This window comes from Leuresthes tenuis, unplaced genomic scaffold (genome assembly GCF_036924035.1).
Source record: "Leuresthes tenuis unplaced genomic scaffold, fLeuTen1.0.hap1 SCAF_6, whole genome shotgun sequence".
Taxonomy (NCBI): Eukaryota; Metazoa; Chordata; class Actinopteri; order Atheriniformes; family Atherinopsidae; genus Leuresthes; species Leuresthes tenuis.
The window spans coordinates 17158663-17180084 of NW_027325360.1; the positions used below are offsets into that span (position 1 = coordinate 17158663).

The window sequence follows — 21422 nt, forward strand, 5'->3', positions numbered from 1 at the left end:
ATAATGAAACCACTGAATCAAACGTTTGTAGTCTCAGGTGCAAATAAAGAGAAACACAGCTAAATGAATTTGTAGTTCTGAACTCCCATTTCCACCTCTTTAAAAGCACCAGTGCATGAAGGCTCCTGAAGTCATCAGTAGATGGCAGCAGAGCAGAGGAGAACAGATGAAACGTAGTGACTGAGTTTGAGTTCTGAGCAAATACGTTGATCAATGTTCCCTTAAAAATAAACATCTGATAATTAGTAGTTTATTTACCTGGTTGATTTAACAGGCTTCATCGCTTGGGTGATGAAGACCCTTCATAATCCCACATTTCTGCATTCCTCAGGTGGAGCTATAACCTGGTGAAAAATAAATGTGCCGATGTTAAATGTGGGCTGACTTGAGTGTAATTGCAACGACACTAATTCTTAGTATCTTTTAAGGGGGTTGGTCATGATTAGTTAACATGACGTTTACTATTGTGGAATAACTAGTTGTGTGCCGAGCATCTTTCAAAATACAATTCAAAGTTGTAGAAATGCAGAATTAGAAGTCATTAAATTTTAAAGTAATTTCTTACATACTTTACTTTTGTGTGCGACAGTGGAAGAATGCAAAGTATACATAGTACATGGCGGTATATGTCCTAATTTGCATGATTGATTAGTAAAATAAAGCTCTAACAGTATAATATAAAGATATGTGCCACTAATATTTAGGGCAATGTGCCATTAACATGTCCTTGTTTTATTAACAGTATGCTCAGTCATGCTTTTTGCACATTTCCATCCATAAAATCTAATATTTCAAAGTAACTTACCAATATACTCTAGCATTACAATAGGGAGGTCTGCAAGCTGGTGTGGTGGTTAGCACTGTCGGGGGTTCCTGTTCCTGCACCTTCTCCCCATGTGTATGTGGGTTCTCTCTAGGTACTCTGGCTTTCTCCCATGATTCAAAAACATGTATGTTAGGTGACTCTAAATTGACCCTAGAAACCCTAGAGTTGACCCTAGAGTGTGAGTGTGCATGGTGGTTTGTCTCTGTGTGGCCCTGTGAAGGACTGGCGACCTGTCCAGTGTGTACCCCACCTCTCGCCCAATAACAGCTGGGATAGGCTCCAGCCCACCTCGTAAACCTGAGTTGGGTTAAATGGGGTACAAAAAAAAAAAAATAAAAAATAAAAATATATGAATGGATGGATAATAACCTGGATTTTAAATGGATTCTTATAAGGTTTGCAGCATTTGAACAACATTAAGGTTTGGTCTTTAGGTCATTCCAAAACATTCAATTTAATTCAGTGATTCCAGCTTACAGTTTGTAAACCTGTTAACATAAATAAAGAAGTGGAAAAAAAAAAAAAGTTCCCACTGAATCATAAATGAGGTTCAGAAGATTCCACCTGACACAGCAGTCAGGTGACTTCCGGTGACGTGGTCCCTGGGAACGGAGCCCGTCTGCCGGATGGCCAGACCTCCGGCGACTCGGACGCCCCTTCAGGGCAGCGAGGAGAGGGCAGACGAGAGTCAGCCCAGCCTCCCACTGGCGAAAGCAGTGGTGGATCTGCCCGGGTTCCCACTGGTGAAGGTGAGGACAAAGATGAGCCCACCCGGCCCACCCCCGGTGAAGCCCACAGCCCCTCCCTCAAGGAACGGCTCCCAGATGTTCCCAATTCAGGGTGGGAGGGAGGAGCTCTGAATGCTGGAGCAGCCTTGGTCGTGGCGGGAACCACAGCCTTGGTCGTGGCGGGAACCACAGCCTTGGTCGTGGCGGGAACCACAGCCTTGGTCGTGGCGGGAACCACAGCCTTGGTCGTGGCGGGAACCACAGCCTTGGTCGTGGCGGGAACCACAGCCTTGGTCGTGGCGGGAACCACAGCCTTGGTCGTGGCGGGAACCACAGCCTTGGTCGTGGCGGGAACCACAGCCTTGGTCGTGGCGGGAACCACAGCCTTGGTCGTGGCGGGAACCACAGCCTTGGTCGTGGCGGGAACCACAGCCTTGGTCGTGGCGGGAACCACAGCCTTGGTCGTGGCGGGAACCACAGCCTTGGTCGTGGCGGGAACCACAGCCTTGGTCGTGGCGGGAACCACAGCCTTGGTCGTGGCGGGAACCACAGCCTTGGTCGTGGCGGGAACCACAGCCTTGGTCGTGGCGGGAACCACAGCCTTGGTCGTGGCGGGAACCACAGCCTTGGTCGTGGCGGGAACCACAGCCTTGGTCGTGGCGGGAACCACAGCCTTGGTCGTGGCGGGAACCACAGCCTTGGTCGTGGCGGGAACCACAGCCTTGGTCGTGGCGGGAACCACAGCCTTGGTCGTGGCGGGAACCACAGCCTTGGTCGTGGCGGGAACCACAGCCTTGGTCGTGGCGGGAACCACAGCCTTGGTCGTGGCGGGAACCACAGCCTTGGTCGTGGCGGGAACCAGCTGGATCATGACTGGAACAGTCTGGGTCTTAGCGGCGTCGGGCGGGCTGGAGCACATCGGCTTCAGCGGAAGAAGAGACTGGGGAGGCAAAAGGAGAGGTGTGAGTCTGTTGGAAAGCGACCGATACCTCGGCCGAGTCTGCGCCAAAAATATCCACCATCGCCGCATAGTAGTTTTTTGTCGCCACCTCCCAGACTTCCTGGAGTGCTGGGATCTCCGGAAACCGGACCCAACAGTCGGTCAAGGCCGCGAGTCGGGTCTGGAGAGCAAGTACGTCCGCTGGGTCCATCTGGCACGAATCCTCTTGTCTGTGGGCAAGACCTTCGGACCCTGCTGCGTCCTTACTGGCCAGTGCGTACTGTCACGGACCGTGACGACAGAGGACATAGGTGCAGGGTCTTTTCAATGCAAGTGTTTATTTATAATAAACAAGTCAAGGAACTCCAAAACAGTGCAAAGCAAGGGGCTGTGAAAATCCTAAAGCACTCTCCTCAATTACTATGTTTGAGGATGGTGCAGCTATGAAAATGATCAAAACCAAAAACTCTATCCACTCTAGGAGGAAAACAGAAAGGCTGTAAAAAGATAAGTAAACTTTACACGCTCTCCAAGTGAGGCCGAATAAACAAACAAACAAACCCCCCCTGCTCTCTTAAAAACGGAGGCACTATGAAACTTTACACGAAACAAAAACTCTCCTTCTAATGGAGGCTCTATGAAACATTTAACAAGAAAGGAAAACCATTCCTCAATGGAGGAAACAAAACAGGCTATAAACTTACCGTAGGTAAACTATGGCTATGGAATAAAAAAAAAGATAGCACTGTTGGAGGATCGCTCAACTACAGGCTCTTGGATTCAAGACTATGGGTTTCTGTGGAACAAGGGAGACAAGGGAGACGCAGACTATCTGAGCACATGGGGAACAGGTGGAAACACTTTGGAATCAAGGAATACAATCAGACACTTGACACAAGAGGAAGAGCAAGACAGCTGAAACGAGAGGTGCAGTTAGTTAGTATTTCAAAATAAAACAGGAAATGACGAGACAAGACATGAATCAAAACATAAAACGTGACAACATGCTAACATGGCAGGCTGCAATCTATTGAGTTCAAATAAATACCAAATGTTCTAAAATACTGTATATAGTTTTTATTCTTCAGTCAGTTATTATAAACATCTTTGACGTCAAAGATGTTATAGAACATGAAAAATAACGTCACAGTTATTTTGCTGAGTAACTAATTACTCTTACAATGAGGTAACTGAGTTACTAACTCAATTACTTTATGGGAGAAGTCATTTATAACTGTAACTAATTACCTTTTGAAGTAAGATGACCAACACTGCAAATCATTCAGAAGAAGTAAAATAACATTTCTTGAAAGACATATCAGTGAAAGTTTTGTTTTAGAACAAAACTTCTATAAAGGTTTATCCTCATTGTCCACACTGTCTCCACCCTCTCTCTGAAATGAGATACCATGGGCGATATCCTCAGACGTGTTTCTGACACCTCATTTAAGAGAGAATCTATCATCTCTACAGCACCTCAAAGCTACATCTGCAGCAGGCTTTCTGTGCTAGGTGTTTGTGCACATCCTGGATTTCTTCACATGTATGCACATGAAAGAGAGAATGTGATTTGATAGGATGCAGTTGTCTGATTTATAAGTATTTCCAAAAGTCTAATAGGCAGAATGAGCTTGACATTCTTTTAAAAAAATGAAATAAAATCTTCAGATTTTTACCTTGTCCTTCATGGCACAAATTACCCTGACTGATCCACCACACCAAAATGAGCGATTTCCTATTCTTTGTCGCACTTTCATGGTGTACCACACAGAGGCCCTTGCTGTGTATATAGATTGAACCTTGTTACGTCATTAAAAACGTCTGCACTGTTTCTCAGGTAAAACCAGTATCAGGCTTGAAAAGCCACTAAGCTGCCTTGCTGCGTCAGAAAGGAAGAAGGACGTGTTGTTTTTAAGTCCAAGAAGGAACTGACCTTTCAGAGAAATTCATTTAGACAAAACACCTAGCGATACCGGTGTGTGTGGTATGGAGTACCCACCCTTCAATCGTACGCTGCGCATACTTTTCCAATGAAATACGCGTTTTCCCTGCTGATATCAAGTTCTTAATCATTAGACATTGTAATTTTTATTTAAACTAATAGAGATATGCTTATTTTGTCCGGTTTTGGAGCACAGTCTGAAGAACTTGAACAATGGTTAGAGAGTAATTTCCATGTCTTTTTAAAGTTTTTAAAACATTTTTTTTACCCTGTATTACATTGAAAAAGTTAACGATAAAACAGAGTGCGTCTACAATGAATTATGAGCTTAGAAGAAGACTTTGTTCTCTACCGAACCAGCTTTAAAAAAAATTGTATATTTACAGTAATTACGGTATATTACAGTAAAATGATAACTAATTCTTCCAGAAAAGACCATCGATCGATTGCTGTACTTTGTTAAATGTCTTCTTGTACTCGAATGAGACAGTGTCTGTGTCACATGCAGGATCTTTGCATGTTATCAGATAAAACCATTCCCTTGATAACACTTACTTTACTTGGTTGAACAATGATGGAAGCACCTTTTTACTCTTGGTTGCAATTTTCTGTCATTAACATTTAATCGGAGAGATGATTTGGTAGTCATGACACAGCTGTGTATGTTATGTAATGACTGTGTATGAGTGGAAAAGCTGATCTTATGCTTTCAGGAAGGCTTCTTGCTGTATTCTAAAGCATCCTGATAAACAAGTAGCTGTCTTGGGGAAAGCTGCCACTGGAATGTGTGATAGACATTAACTGTAAACCTGTATCTTGCTTCCTTAAAAAATTTTTTTCACTTTCTTACAGACTCACGATTTAAACAGCACAAACGTGCAGCCCTGCCTAACTCCCATCAACGTGCTAGAAAACCCAACTAGCAGGTTTACAGTTATGCGACAGGTTCTATATACAGGAAAGAGTTTACTGGAGAAGGCAGAAAGGACCAAATATGAGGAAACACTGCAAAAGGGCAGACTTTTGTGTTCCATTTGCAGTGTACCTTAGAAAACACCCACACAAGAACGCCCAGACACTGATGAAGCTGTGATGGCATGCACGCAATCACGCACACACACACACACACACACACGCTTTTCTGAACTTTTCCTGAACTATGGTTGTAAAAAAGAGATACCTAGTGATTATACTGCTGCTCTCTTTAGAAAATCCCTATCTGTCACTGTAAGTGAAAATGCTAACTTCATTTATGTAAACTTACTACAACAGACAACATTAGACTGTTACTACTAAACAGCGCCGTGTGGACATGATCCAGTAGCAGGGCAGACCACACAAGAATACACGATAGCTGAATGTGATATGAGCACTCCTCCAGTACCGCAGTCTGAACAGCAAGAGAAGATTTTTCCTCTGTCATCAAATTACTCTCATCAAATTACGACAACCCTTGGTTGTGTCAGCATTTCGTCACCTTTACAACAGAGTCAAAGTTCGGAACTTAAGAGGGACATTATTCATGAATGAATTAAAGTTTTTATCACAAGTAAGCGGATAAGTTTAACATACTTTTCCTAAATGGTTATTGCCTAAATCTGTATCATTCAGTGTGACCTCTTGGATCAGTGAACCGATAGTGACATCCATCCATCCATTTTCTATACCGTCAATCGGGTAGCGGGTGGGCTGGAGCCTATCCCAGCAGTCATCGGGCGAAAGGCGGGGTACACCCTGGACAGGTTGCCAGTCCATCACAGGGCCACATATAGACAAACGAGACAAACAACCATGCACGCTCACACTCACTCCTACGGACAATTTAGAGTCACCAATTAACCTAACATGCATGTTTTTTTGGACGGTGGGAGGAAGCCGGAGAACCCGGAGAGAACCCACGCATACACAGACAGGACATGCAAACTCCACACAGAAAGGCCCTAGGCAGGGATTGAACCTAGAACCCTCTTGCTGTGAGGTGACGGTGCTAACCACCACACCACTGTGCAGCCTTCCCGATAGTGACATGAAGCTCCAAATTAAAACAAGCCAAAGTCACTGTTTAGCGCTGCACTGACACAAACGGTTTGATGGTCAACCATCGTAAAGTTGTTTTCTAAACCATGGCAATGAACCATATTACAGTTTCCCACTAAAAAAAAAACTACTTTTGCTCTTATTTCTAAATGTTTTATTTTCTTGCCTTTGCTGCTTCAAACTGAGATTCTTTTTTAAATTCAGTTAATGTTAATGTTAATCTTTACAGCACCTTGAATCAAACTATATGTATAAAATGTGTTTTAAAAATGAAACTGTCATGTCCAGAGTGAGCACTGGCTACATTTTGCACTGCACTGAAATCAATGTAACACATATTTTACAAATTAAAAAGCAGGAGAATAAAAGTGTTAACTTCCCCCCTAAAATGTACCAACTATTAAAGGAGTAAATTCCTCACCACATTCCATTTTAAGAGGACCAGAGGTGGCTGTCTGCGAAGAGACACACCTGACAAACTAGTAAGTCACTTTTCCGGTTTAGAGTTTCCAGTTACATGATCCATTCTTACCACAACCAAAATGCTCCTTTGAATATTCAATTCACCTGAAAGCTCAGACAGCTCAGACACCAGGGAAGTCCACACTGTTAGTTCCTGTTGCAACCTGAGTGCAGTGTATATGAGCAATAAATAAAGTCACTGTTGAGTCACTGTTGCTGACAGTGACTCCTGTGAAACAAAGATTTGTTATTATTTCAGCGAGACATGTTTACTTTGACCAACCAGTTTAATTTCAAGTATATACTGACTCAGCACAGGAGAGCAGGTGAATGCGCACATGTAAGTAAGTAAGTATTCAGTTTAATGACGTTTTTATTTTCTTCATGTTTTCAGAAACAGCATTTTTAAACGTCATTAAAACAACGCCCTTGACGACCAGCTACAAAAACTTTTCTTTAAATGTCAAACAGGTTCAAATTGCACTACACCCTATTTTTGGCATTATTTTTCAAGCTCACCTCGACAGAATTGTTGGTTGATTTGCTTTCCTCAAAAGCCTTACGTGCAAAAGCGAACAATGCAGTTACTGACAATGAAAAAATTCCATCCACCAGTTTTAGCAGCGAATTGGAGGGCAGTATTTACCAGAAGGCCCTTCAAATGAATAGATAAAAGCTTCATGTTTAGTCGTTGTCAGAATCTGGGACACGTGCTGCATTATGGAACTGGTGAAGTTGTTGTTGCTGTAAAACTGAGATACAATCACAGAGAAGGGGCAAAAATAGGCAGGGCAAAGAAATGGAGATTTTACAACCACACTCTCAGAAAGAGAGCTGAAACATTTTTTTCATCTGACATTTCTTAATATCAATTCACTTTTTTCTCTTACGACAGTTTTATTGATAATGTGCAGCAAAAATCCCAAATTACTAAAAAGCCTGCTTCTATTCGCCTAAAATCTGTATCACTGCAAACTGTTTAAGCAGAAAGAACCGTAGGACGTTAAGGTATCTTAAGAATATGACTGGAAACTGACTGTGATGATTAAACTTAAAGGAACATTTAAGTGAGTTCTCGGAACATAAAGGAAGTAAATTTCATGACACCATACCTTACAGTAAATGAGATTATGATGATAATACCTGCCTCTGATGCCTGACTTGACAACAGGACACTGCTGAAAGTTAGGCACTATTTTACCAACAACCTTCAATTAACTAATGTCATCCAGATTATTTCCTTAATTCCTTTAGTCAATGTGGGCACACCCATACTTGGACCAGTCAGCCTGCATTCCAGTCTGGACAGATCTGATCATAACTTAAAAGAGAAACTGCAGAAGATCGCACTAGATAAATATAATTACGTTTAATAGAGGATGCTGCATGAAGATATTTGACGCTCCTATCTTTCTTGACAGTGAGACTAATTAAAACTGGGTAAGCACATTTTTAAATGAGTAATCTTATTAGTGTTGGCATTAGAAAGATCATTTTGTGAACACAAACGCGTAACAACAGTAAAAGGTCCATGCAGGGCAGACAGGGATGGCTTTCCAAACTGTGCAGCCATCCCATCTATCCATTTTCTATACCCCATTTAATCCAATTCAGGTTCTTGAGGGGGGCTGGAGAATGTGGCTATTATCACTGAGGTTTCAGTCTTGGTTTCAGAGATGTAACTCCCCTCCTATCTAAGCGGTGGTCGGAAGATCATCTGTTCCAGTTTTGGTAAAGACTGAAAATGAATTTTGGCTTGCAAAAACTATAAAATTCATTATGGTGAATAATCCAGTTTAGAAACTGACGTCTTCGGGTGCTTCAGCCCATTTAGTGTGCCAGAAATGTAGAACTGAAAGGAACTGTCTCTAATCGGTGTTATTGGGCAAGAGGTGGGGTACACACTGGACAGGTCGCCAGTCTGTCACAGGGCCACACAGAGACAAACCACCATGCACACTCACACTCTAGGGTCAACTCTAGGGTTTCTAGGGTCAATTTAGAGTCACCAGTTAACTTAACATACATGTTTTTGAATCATGGGAGAAAGCCAGAGTACCTAGAGAGAACCCACATACACATGGGGAGAAGGTGCAAACAGGAACCCCCGACAGTGCTAACCACCACACCAGCTTGCAGACCTCCCTATTGTAATGCTAGAGTATATTGGTAAGTTACTTTGAAATATTAGATTTTATGGATGGAAATGTGCAAAAAGCATGACTGAGCATACTGTTAATAAAACAAGGACATGTTTGTCAGAGGCGGTGTACACCCTGGACAGAGACAGACGAGAGAAACCACCACGCACACTTACGCTCACTCCTAGGGTCAATGCAGAGTCACCAATTAACCTGCCATGCACATTTTTAGACGATGGGAGGAGGCCAGAGTACCCGGACAGAACCACAGGAAGAACATGCAAACTCCACACGGAAAGCCACCAGCCAGGATTCCAACCGGGAACCCTCTCGCTGTGTGAGGTGACGGTGCTAACCACCATGTAGCCATTCCTCTGTACAAGAAGCTATGTGCAGAAACAGCGGCCAGGCACAATCAGCATGTTTCATGTTTGGCTGCTGGACTTTGTAGCACTTACAAATAAGCCGACTGATTAATCAAGCTGCAGGACAAGCAGTGACTCCTTACCACAAACCAAGCAGCATACAGAAGAATTTGCGTTTGATCTAAATTTGGTTGACAACATCAGAGGCAGCAGATGAAAGAAAATACAAGAGCAGTATTTTATTTTCATGTTGACATTAATTCAGTCAATTATTCACTCAATTTCTTTCTTTCACAGTGAAAAGAATAAAGGCAGGGCAAAATAAAGTGTTTTTTTTTGCATTTGCCATAATTTATTAGATTCTATTGTCATCTCATGAGTTCATAAGACTAGTAAAGTATTATTTGTCAAAAAATAGTAATTTTCTCCATACAAAAGAAGCAAACAATCATCTCTTTGTTAATTCCCAAGAAAGAATATGATCTCCAAACAACTCTCAACGTCATTTTTTCCTCTGAATGATGTTTCCGCCACTTCACCGACAGACGAAGCTCTGTCAACTACAAGTTACAGATCTGTAACCTGAGTTTGTGAAGGAAAAAAAGTTTACAAACTTTCTAAAATGATTGATTTAAGCATCGTATGTTCTCATTTAATCATTTGATCAGTATGTAGACATAAGAAGCATCCTACGTTTAAGGAACCAGGAGAGAAACACTTTTGACTGGTGAGAGCCACTGACTGCATGTAATGATGGTACATTCCCCATCACTTCCTTTTCTAACAACAGATTTATGACTTTTCATCATTACAAGAAGCAGAAAAGGAATTCAAAGTGTGAAAAGGAAAGTAACACGAACAAAGCAAAAACAGATACAAAAGAGATGCATAACACCAGATGTTTTTTTAATATTACGCATCGCTTTCCCAAATCTAGAAAAAAAAGGTTTTGTTTTAAAATGAACATCAAATGTGAATTACTACAAAAACATTGTTTCACATGAACAGCACAAGCCCAAAAACTATTCTGTTCTTCATACTTTCATCCTTCTACAAGAAAGACAGGTTTTTTTTTCTATCTCTCGCTTGTCATGCTGCCAATCATAAACCTCAGCATTTACAAGCTTTAATGAATGCCAGTCATCTGTACACTGTGAGTCAACATTTCTATTTTAGGCTTTCAGGAAAGATTTTCACACACCACAAAGAGAAGGCGGAAAATGATCACTGACTACAGTAAATCCACGGGCTAAAATGGTAGCATTTGTTTTATAAAGCCTAAAACAACAAGTAACCGACTGATGTCAGTGCTCCTTAACTCTTTAAGTACAAAGATGGCTTTGCCTGTACATCTTTTTGGTGACTCTGAGTAATTCTTCTTCTTTGGTTTAAAACAGGACATGGCATATTTATTTTTAATGACCCCTCTAAACAGAAAAACATTAAAATGCTTTTCACAACACACAGAAAAACATTAGGACAAGACATACAACTCAAAAAAATAATTTAACTGAGGAAATGGGAGAATTTTATTGAACGTTTCACTGTAAAAACGGCCTAACCATCACCATTAAAAACGCAACAAAGAAATGTGCAAACATATAACTGATGTGTGCAAATAGCTGACTGACAGTAGTATGTGTAAGATATTGAAATGAGTTAGTTTGGATCAAACTCATAGCTGACACAAGAATTTGAAGAATAGTGTACATTTGTGTCTTTATCCAATTAATGCTGAGAGCCTTCAGTGTTTCACACTGGATTACAAGCCATTTACCTGTCTAACCGCCACTCTGCACCCCCACTGTCTCTCTCTCTGGAGTTCAGCCATTCTTGTCTCTGGAGTTGTGTCCTGCCATGTATTGTATTTTGGGTCCTGCCATGCTGGTATTCATAACAAATGGATACTAAAAACGTATTCAGTCGTATACGCGAATGTATATACTAATGTAGTAAAAAAATGTATATGATGGAAAATGTAGGGAGGCAACCTGAATTGACAGAAAGGCAATCTGTTTGTTTGGAAACCTGCCCAAACAGGGGCAGGGGATGCGTGTTGTCACAGAAACCCCAAAAGTGCTCAATAATACATTGACTCATGGACACAGCTGGGGGACCAAACTTGAACTCGAGAGCATCAGATGCAATTTATGTACATTCCTTAATTATTAATGATAAAATTCTACAAACTTGTGCGTTTTATATGCATTAATCTCAACAGTGTGTTTATATAGCAGTGCTCTATTAGTCTTGTTTTAGGAGAGGACATGGTTTATGTGTATACACATGTATGAAAGAATGTTTTTAGACCGTTTTTGTGTGATTCAGACAGAAATAAGTGTAGAAAATTGTGGTCATATGATGTTATGAATACTTGAAACTGTGTTTTGTGTTAAAGAGCTTCAGCGACATAAGATAAATATGTCCTCTCCACACAATATGACCACTTGCCCCACTCCTGCGGATGAATTTTTGGCACATATGTCCTTTATTTGACAATTGCTTGAGAGGAAATGGAGGCAGAGAAAGAGAGAGAGAGAGAGAGAATAGTATGCAAAAAAGAGCCCATGGAGGGACTCATACTGAAGCTGTTCTGTGGGCAGTTTTCATTCACAGCTGATTTCTACTCCCTGTCTGTGCTATTAATGTCTGATCTGAATTTGCAGATATTTGCTCATTCATCACTCAATCCTGACAAGTTTCACCTGCAAGCAGCGTTCACAAAAACAGGTGTGGCAGTTGTCAAGTTGACAAATTATGGGCTAACCAGACAGAATACAAATGACAAGCTTGTCTACTACAAACGCACTGCTCACATTTTGTGCTTGTAGAGGAAAATGACCCTGTCCAGAAACTTTCCTCGCAGTTCGCTATCTCCATCTTTAACGTCGTCTTTCTACAAATCAAGATGTTAAAAAAACATGAAAGGACTTCTGGATTTCCAATATCCCCTCTGGAAAATGATGCCAACAAAGCCAAAGGCAGGTACATGGTGTGGGTGGTTTGCACAGGTGCAAAACCATGAGAAAGATGAACTACTGGTATTTTCTTTCTTTGTCTTGTAAATACAACATGTCCGTAGACACGTGTCGCCTGCTGACTCACTCCTGAATGTAAAAATCATTCTCCTGTCATTCACTCTTTCAGTGAAGATTTTGACTGAAAGCCTTGCCCTCCCCTTGACATCACTTGTATTAAGTAAAGACATGTAAGCATCTAAAGGACAAATACACACACACACACACACACACACTGAATGTCAACTGCTACCTTGCATCTAAACTAATTCCCAAAAAGATCCCCACTTTTGGTAGACACTCAGATGAGTGTATCCCCTTTATCCGATGACTAACCCTAAAACCCATCCCATGCAAAGGAACTCGACTGATGACCGTCATTTAGTAATAAAACATATATTGTAATTCTTTGGTTTGATTATTGTGATTTATTTTGATCGTACTTATTTTCTTAATTTTGAATTGATTCATTGATTTATTTATTTGCTCATGATTTTTACGATTACAACTAACTATTACAACTAACCATAAGCAAGGCCTGCCTTTATCGTCAGGTTTCCTTTCATTGGCAAATAAACTTGAACTAATCATTTCAGAGTGTTGTACATTCCAAGATCTGATTTTGAGGAGTTTGGCTTGTCCAAAGCATTGAAAAGGATGTGTACACTGCTTGTGTGATGTTTGCTAAGTGTTGTCAGGAGCAACAGTCCACAGTTTGCAGTATTTAACATTATCTGTGCTGTTGTTTTTCTGGTGTTTTACATAATTACTTAAGAAATATACAAGTTTTAAAAAAAAAAATTTAATGTTTCATTAAGGGCAAAATCACATGTTATCATCTGACTTGATACTGAACATGATATAGATTGGAGCTCTGGGAATTATGAACATAATGTTCATCCTACAAATTATGAGAAAATTTGGTTAAAAGTTATCATTTATGATCTCTATACAATACTCTAGTTGAAGAACTGTGAGCTGGAATATTGTCAGTGCAGCCCTCCAGATCTCCAGCTCTTTGCCAAGGACTTACCTTTAATCTAAAAAACGAAACAATAATAATTATTTAAAAAAACCTGTCGAGCAAAAAGCGCACACACTTCAGCAACAGGAACAAGGAAAACCCGACGAGCAATTTATCTCTTCAGTTTACCGGCATTTATTTAGACACGTGTATATTTTAAAATATGCACAAACAACTTATCATTGTGCAATATGTAATCAAAGTTAATTAAGTAAAGCAACAATGTGACATAGTTTTCAGCAACTTATGTTGAGGGTTTAACCATGAACATGTTGACAGACAGCAGGAAAACTGCGCTGCAAATAAAAACAAGAACGTTCCCTTTTCGCTGCATTGTTCCAGTAACAGAGACACAGCCCGCGGGTTTCAAGACTGCGTGACATCGAAAACCTTGGTCCTTTTCCACTGTAACAACCCATCATACATTCGGCCAACATTCAACAGGTTCGGTAGGCTAAAACAGATTTATTGACCACGTATTTACCTTCTAACACTGATCCCACAGATTATTGTATCATAGTTTCGTTACTGAAAGCTTCCTGGCTTCATGCTGAGACTACATAAAAAGAAAAAAGTATTCCTAAAAGTAAATTGTGAAAAATGGAATGACTGATGATAAAGCAAGAAAGCGAGCAAACAAACAAGCGAATAAAAACATGGATAGATAGATTTTATTCAGCTATTTCGATTCTTGTTGCAGTGAAGCTGAAGAGGCCTCTGACTGAAGACACTCTTGTATAGATTGTGAGCTGTGTTGTCCATAATGTCGAGGAGCCGTCCCCAGCCAGTCGTCTTTATCAATGAAAATCACATGTTGCATTTCTGAGCTGAAGATTCAATGAAGCGTGAAGGAAACAAATGCGCACTAAAACGTTTCCAAGTCGCTCCTGCTGGAGTAGTTCGCCCTTAATGTGGCACTTCGGGGATATGATCTAATGCATTTAAAATGCTCTGAGGTGGCAGCCAGTTGTCATATGCTACTTCTCATTTTTTGTTTCTATTACGCAGTCGATTTGAGCTAGACAATAATCATCATCATCACCCTCAAATACAATTCTATCGCCCTCTGACCAGATGGAAAGTGGTCTTCTTGATGAAGGCCGGGATTGATTCGTTGCAGAGGGAACATACCATGGCCTACCAGAGTTTAGCTAAGCAGGCCCGTCGCCACACACTTTGCTCACGGTTGCAGTCTAGCTCATCTACACAATGAGAATACACAATAAATACAATTTAAAGCAAAATACAAACAAACACACGAACTGTCAATCTCAGGCTTACACGGACTATGCCAGTCGCTTAAAACGCAGGTGGGTTGCAATGCACTTGAATTCACAACCATTTTAAAAATTGCAAATAGTACCGATCTTTCCACCGCTGATATTTGACATGTGTAAGCACATGATGCGCTCACGGCACATGATGCGACACCGGCACTGCACCTCTACTTGTCCCAAATCTGTTAGCAATCAGGACTGACTATTTGTATTTGCCTTGCCGCACCACATGCTTTTAAGATTTTGATAGACTTATTTCAGACTTAGAGTTTCAGCACCATGGTCTGCACAACAGGAAGCTGAAGGTCTTTGCTTCCAGTTGAGTATAAGTTAGGCTACTTCATGTTTTCTTCTGAGCAGGTATAGACGTGCTCGACACTAGAATAAGACATGTATAAACAGCACAAACAGAAAGAGCAGCAGTCCAACTGTACGTTTTTTTTTTTTTTTTACTGTACGTAGAACAAGAAGCTGATTGAAGAAAATATAGAATTAACACTTTTAAACTCTTTTGAGCGAGATGAAATTTGCAAGCCTTCGTTGCGTTCTTTTTTTCTTCAAATTACCCGAACTAAAACCGGTTTTTTTGTTTTGTTTTGTTTTAGGCTTTAAATATACCAACAGGAAAATAGGTCCCTGCTTATTTCCATCATCGCTGCATTCTTTTCGTTTGTCACGGAGCGCGCAGCTTCAAGAGGCGGCGAGGCTGCTCCAACACCTGGAATGTACCTTTTCCAGGAAGCTGGGGCATAGCTGATGTTGTCGGATGATGTTTGACTTTAAGATTGTAAGAATAAAACCACAGGCTTCAGCTGAATAAAAACGGCAACACAGACGCGGCGTTGACCATAAACCGCGCGATAAAAGATGTTAATTTAAAAAAAAAGAAAAAAAAAGTGACCTTAAACTCAGGCAAGACCAAGCAGGATTCATTATTATTCACAGCTATGGATATGAGACATTGTGAGTGAAAACTTGGTTAGAATAACACTTTGATTAATGTTTGTGGCATAAGAGCAGAAAGCAGAAAAAACATGTTAGAGCCGACAGAGAGTTGTCAACAAACACGCACATGCACGCGCGCACACACACGCACGCACACAAATATATCTATCCTATATATCCTATTTATAAATGGATTAAAAACCTAGGATCTGGCCAGTATGACGTGTCATTCTGAACGAGAAAAGCATCTTGCCTCACAAGTTGTCAGAGCTTCGTGTTTCCGTATCTTTAAAGTTATCTAACGGGGATGCTACAGACGAGGAAGTAGGAAGGAGAAAATAACTCGGTGCCTTTGTCTTGGCAAGATTTCAAACCTCTGTAGCATGAAATCAGGCGTCTGCGGACTATATATGAAGTCTGACAGCACCGTGAGAGACAGTGCCTCTAGCAGCAGTTGGGAGTCAAGGTGGATACAAAGGGACATTAGAGGACTGACGCTCTACTTTTTCTAGAGGTTTTCACTTTTTAAAAAAAAAAATATTTTCATAGCATACTTTTTTTCCACAAATTTACTAATATCTTATAGGCTAGTTTTTGATAATATTGCAGTGGATTTCGATTGTATCGCAACTGTTTTATAATTCGGCCAATATGCTTTTAAGAAAACTCACATATACAGCAATCTAAAATATTTTCTCAGAACCTAATTTAACTGGAGTATGTGCCTCTTTTGCAGAGATGATTAGGTTTATTTGCCTTCTGGCTGTGGGTCTTGCCCTGTGCTCGCAATGCCAGGTGGATGCAAGTAAGTAGATTTGGATTAATTAGTTATTTTACTAATTGAATATATATGATCCTATTTGGCTTCAATATCTTGCATATTTTTTTCTGACACATTTATGACGTCTCAGTGACTGCGCATGTCTGGATTTCTGAAGACATGTTTGCAAAAATGTTGTACCTGACATGAATTAAATGTAAAAAACGGTCACGGAGGCATCAGTATTAAAACTCAACCAAAAGTAAATCAAACTTGTCATTTTCTTCCCTCTCAGAGACACGCTTGAGCAGGAGTTTTATTCTAAAGGCTGTGAACGAAGCCAAGGCGAATGTGGACGCAGCTTACACCTACTCTCGCAGAGTGTGAGTGTTCAATATTGCAGAAAGGCTTTGCTTGTTTGGTTGTTTAAATGTCTCATTTGGAACTGAGATGTTTAGAATGAAGACTTTTAAAAGTATTAACTCTCTTCACAACACAGGAGTGTTGAGCGTGTGAAGAGGAATGCCGCCAGCCCCGCGGACGTGCTGCGTTTGCTTAAGCAACCTGCCGGACCTTCCCGTCAAGCCGTGCGCGCTGCGGACTACATGGACAATGCACTGGCCATCATCAAAAGGTCCTTGGGGAGACGTCACAAGCGCTCCATTAACGCCACAGGTCTGTCTCCAAAATCATAATTTATACACTTTGCCCGCAAGTGGCGCTTGTTGTACTTTAATTCATGTTCCTTTGTTCTGTCAACTAGACCTCGTCTCTGACGACGTTTTGGAAGTCCTTTCTGATTTGACTGGCTGTTCTGCCCAGCGCAAACCGCCTTCTTGCAATACGACTCCAAATCTAGGGAGGTTTCGCACAGCAAGCAGCACCTGTAACAACAAGTAAGGCGAATATTTACTGGCAAACTTTCATTTGACTTGAAATATAGTGGAAGTAACAGGGACAGCAAGCATCAGCAGTCTTATAATACGTACCGTGATTTTGTGTTTGGATTTGAATATCTGTTGCATTTTACACACTATTTGGAAATCTATAAGATGCACTTTGTTTAAAAAGGCTTTCATTTCTACCGCTCACAGTAAAAACAGTCGCTGGGGATCCTCCAACATCCCTTTCACCCGCTGGCTAGAAGCTGAATACGAGGATAGAGTCGCCACTCCGAAAGGGTGGACCTCTGACCTGCGAGTCAACCGTAACACCTTGCCACTGGTATGCACTTCGAATGCTTTCCTCTTCTTTCTGTCCTCTTCCCCCTAACACCTTCACTCATTGTCTCCATCCTTTCCTCAGGTAAGAGAAGTGTCCCGCCGTATCCTGGCAGCGGCTAACGAGGATGTGGACAGCGACCCCCTCTACACTCACCTGGTTACAATCTTCGGTCAGTGGACAGACCACGACCTGACTTTCACCCCTCACTCTCCTTCCATCCGCTCGTTCAGTAACGGGATTGACTGCGAACATAGCTGCGAACGCACAGAGCCCTGCTTCCCTATTGAAGTCAGTGTTCCCATATTTCTCGAGGAAAGATATGCAAAGGCTACTTCTAAATCACAAATGATAACAACTTTTTGTCTTCTGAACAGATTCCCGAAGACGACCCCCGCTTTGATAGACACTCAGAGGAATGCATGCCATTCTCTCGCTCTGCGCCCGCTTGCGGATCTGGAAACAATGGACATGTTTTCGGTGCCAGCACCGTCCGCCAGCAGATGAACACTCTCACGGCTTTCATCGATGTGGGTCAGGTATACGGTTCCGACGAAGTTAAAGCTCGCGATCTCCGGGACCTTACTAGTGATGAGGGCCTGATGAGAGTCAACCCAGCCTTTCTTGACAACGGCCGTGAGCTCCTGCCCTTCACCCCTGCGATGGCCAACTTCTGCGCAACCCGAAGCCGCATGACCAATGACAGTAACGCTCAGGAGGTGCAGTGCTTCCTCGCTGGTGAGAGGCACCAAATATTCTAAAAGCTGGTCTTTAAGAAATGAATCCAACAATTCAACAGGTCTTACAGCACTTTGTTCCACTTGTTTATTTTCTGTTACTTTTTAGGTGATGAACGCGCCAACGAGAACATTGGACTGTGTTCTCTACACACTCTGATGCTTAGAGAGCACAACCGCCTGGCACGAGCCCTGAAAAAACTCAATCCTCACTGGGGTGGAGAGAGACTCTATCAGGAAACACGCAAGATCATGGGGGGATACTTACAGGTAAGAGACAAGCAAAGAGTACAAAGGTCTGAGACTGTAGGCCTAATTCAATTCCATAAATTTGCTTAATGTCAATAATATTTATGGGGTTTAGGCTTCCATTTGACTTCATGTCAACTCACGAGGTGAGAAAAGACAGCTTAATGTTGCTGATATTGCTGTTTGACATAAATTCAGGCTACATTTATCCATTAGAAATGTCAGGCAAAGGCATTTGTAGATTTTAACTCACAAAAAGAAAAAAAAAGCCTCTAAAGACCCCCAGTACAAATGTCCCTCTAAAAGTTTTTTAGTAAAATTATAGACGTATAGACAAATAGACATGATCTCATTTTGACAAGAGATCAATAAAGTCATACTTGTATCAAGATTTGGAGTTGAATGTCTTCACAACTTGAGGTTAAATCAGTTTCTCTTTTGTGTTTCAGGTTATCACCTACAGGGACTACCTCCTCCATATTGTGGGCCCAGAATTCATGTCCAGGCAGCTCTCCACCTACCCTGGTTATGATGAGAACGTCAATCCCAGCATGTCCAATGTGTTTGCCACAGCTGCCTACAGATTTGCTCACCTGATGGTTCAGCCTTTCATGTTCCGTCTGGATGACAATTACCAGGACCACCCCAAATACCCCACCCAGCTGCTGCACAAAACCATGTTTGCACCATGGAGGATAACTTTTGAAGGTAAGACCTTACATTTATTGGTGCTCCCTAAACACACGTTGACTTTGTTGATCAAAATTAAATTGCGTCACATGTTCCTCAGGTGGTTTGGATCCAATCATCAGGGGTCTTGTGGGTCGCCAGGCAAAGCTGAACACACAGGAGCACATGATGACTAAGGAGCTGACAGAAAGGCTGTTTCAATTCTCTGTGGATTTGGCTCTGGATCTGGGTTCACTAAACTTGCAAAGAGGCAGAGACCATGGACTCCCTGGTATATATTAAGTATATATACTATGTTTAAAATGAATTCTGCTTAAAAATCTCCGCTTTTTTAGGTTCTACAGACCATGTATCAGCTTTAACTACGTGCACCCCTTTTAGGCTACAACAAATGGCGTGGGTTCTGTAGGCTGTCGCAGCCAAAAAATCTGAATCAGCTGGCGCGCGTGCTGAACAACACAGACCTGGCTCGTAGGCTGCTGGACCTCTATGGTACCCCCGACAACATTGATGTGTGGCTGGGAGGAGTGGCTGAGCCATTTGTCTCTGGGGCAAGAGTGGGTCCCCTGTTTGCCTGCCTGATCGCCACTCAGTTCCAAAGGATCCGTCAGGGAGACCGGTAAGCAGACAGGAAGATACACATAAACACTGCTACAGTTATAGAGATAGTTGTGTCAGCTGCACTTTTATACTCGGAGACTTTAAACTTTGATAAACTGTCCCATTTCAGTCTTTGGTGGGAAAATGAGGGTGTCTTCACTGAGGCTCAGAGAGCATCCTTGAGAGACACATCACTTGCCCGCATCATCTGTGACAACACTGGTATCACTGAAGTCCCAGAAAAACCCTTCCAGTACCGTCCTCGAGGCTCTGGTTATGCCCAGTGTGCTGACATCCCTACCTTTGACCTCAGTCCATGGAAGGAGGGTGGTGAGTTGATGCTCTTATTGTCTTCAACCAAATATACTTTGGGAAATCAGTGCTGACACTGGTGTATCTATTTCAATGACTTTCCATTAACTTTTCCCTTTATTGTCTCTTTGACCAGCATCCGATGAACCAGCACAACCAGGTAAATCTACCAAATTCTCTACTATTATCCACAGATGCTAAAGTTGGCATATTAAAAGTATTGCTTTAGGATATTGTGTAGGAGTGTTGTAAGCATTTGAGCTCTTTGAAAATACTGATTTCCTCTTTTCATTTTTTACATAAGAAGGTGAAGAAGGCTCACGAGGCCCACGAGGTAAATCTTCACTTCCTGTATTAACTATCTATGAACACTGTTACTGATACAATTTAAGTATAACTTTAAAATTATATAAGTGGAACGCACAATAAAACTGTGCTCATGTGTTTATCCACAAAGGACCCAGGGGGCACCGTGGTCTGAGAGGACCTCCAGGACCTCCAGGACCTGCCGGCAACGCAGAGAATGTTGCTTTCTCTGTGCGCCTTGGCAACAACTTCCCCAAAGCTGGCACCCCCATTCCCTTCCACGATGTCATCTACAACGGGCAGAACAGCTATGACCCCAAGACAGGCTTTTTCACCTGCGAGCATCCTGGTGTTTATGAGTTCGAGTTCCACTGCACAATCTACCAGAATGCAGCCAGCGTGGATATGCTGCGCAATGGGGAGCTGATTCTGCACTCATTCACCACCCGCCAAAAGGGCTACATCACAGCCAGCGGCAGCGCCTTCGTCAAGCTTGTGAGGGGAGACAGAGTCTGGTTGGTGGCTAACCACGGTGGGAATGGCCTGACCAGTGACAGCTTCTTCTCTGGGCATCTGCTGTTCAATGAGTAGGTGATCTGCTACAGCTGTTGACCCTGAAACCCACAGAAAATCCAATCACAATTATTTTGTCTAATTTGAACCCCACTCCAAAGCATACAAATTAAGTGAGTAAAGATGTGAGTTAAAAGGAAGTTATAAAATGGCTTGTTTTTTTTGTGCTGTGAATCTTGCGAGCAGAAAATAGTGTTTAAAAAGCTGTTACACTGGTTGACTGCTCTTGATATTTGTTTTCAACTAAGGAATAAACATAATGCACTTCTA

The 21422-nt window shown here is 41.9% G+C and overlaps 2 protein-coding genes across 2 annotated transcripts; both read left to right on the forward strand.

The window, feature by feature from the left end:
- Positions 1-16196: 16196 nt before the first annotated feature.
- LOC140309862 (eosinophil peroxidase-like) lies at positions 16197-20490 on the forward strand. Its single transcript, XM_072387896.1, has 13 exons — positions 16197-16218; positions 16441-16509; positions 16760-16847; positions 16964-17139; positions 17228-17360; positions 17559-17688; positions 17770-17976; positions 18063-18423; positions 18532-18692; positions 19121-19379; positions 19462-19632; positions 19743-19980; positions 20092-20490. The coding sequence occupies exons 2-13, from the start codon at positions 16443-16445 to the stop codon at positions 20345-20347; spliced, it is 2247 nt and encodes a 748-aa protein (XP_072243997.1). The 5' UTR covers positions 16197-16218; positions 16441-16442; the 3' UTR covers positions 20348-20490.
- Positions 20416-21422, forward strand: LOC140309027 (collagen alpha-1(X) chain-like). Its single transcript, XM_072386864.1, has 3 exons — positions 20416-20433; positions 20578-20624; positions 20738-21422. The coding sequence occupies exons 1-3, from the start codon at positions 20416-20418 to the stop codon at positions 21168-21170; spliced, it is 498 nt and encodes a 165-aa protein (XP_072242965.1). The 3' UTR covers positions 21171-21422.

What these genes read in the sequence shown, in the direction of transcription:
- LOC140309027 (XM_072386864.1), top strand. An exon ending in GAGGTAAATCTTCACTTCCT is followed by an intron (nt 20,625 to 20,737) that starts GTATTAACTATC and finishes CAAAGGACCCAG; the next exon opens with GGGGCACCGTGGTCTGAGAG.
- LOC140309862 (XM_072387896.1), top strand. Translation starts at nt 16,443, where the DNA reads ATGATTAGGTTTATTTGCCTTCTGGCTGTGGGTCTTGCCCTGTGCTCG. An exon ending in ACCGTAACACCTTGCCACTG is followed by an intron (nt 17,689 to 17,769) that starts GTATGCACTTCG and finishes TCCTTTCCTCAG; the next exon opens with GTAAGAGAAGTGTCCCGCCG. An exon ending in AGCCCTGCTTCCCTATTGAA is followed by an intron (nt 17,977 to 18,062) that starts GTCAGTGTTCCC and finishes TCTTCTGAACAG; the next exon opens with ATTCCCGAAGACGACCCCCG.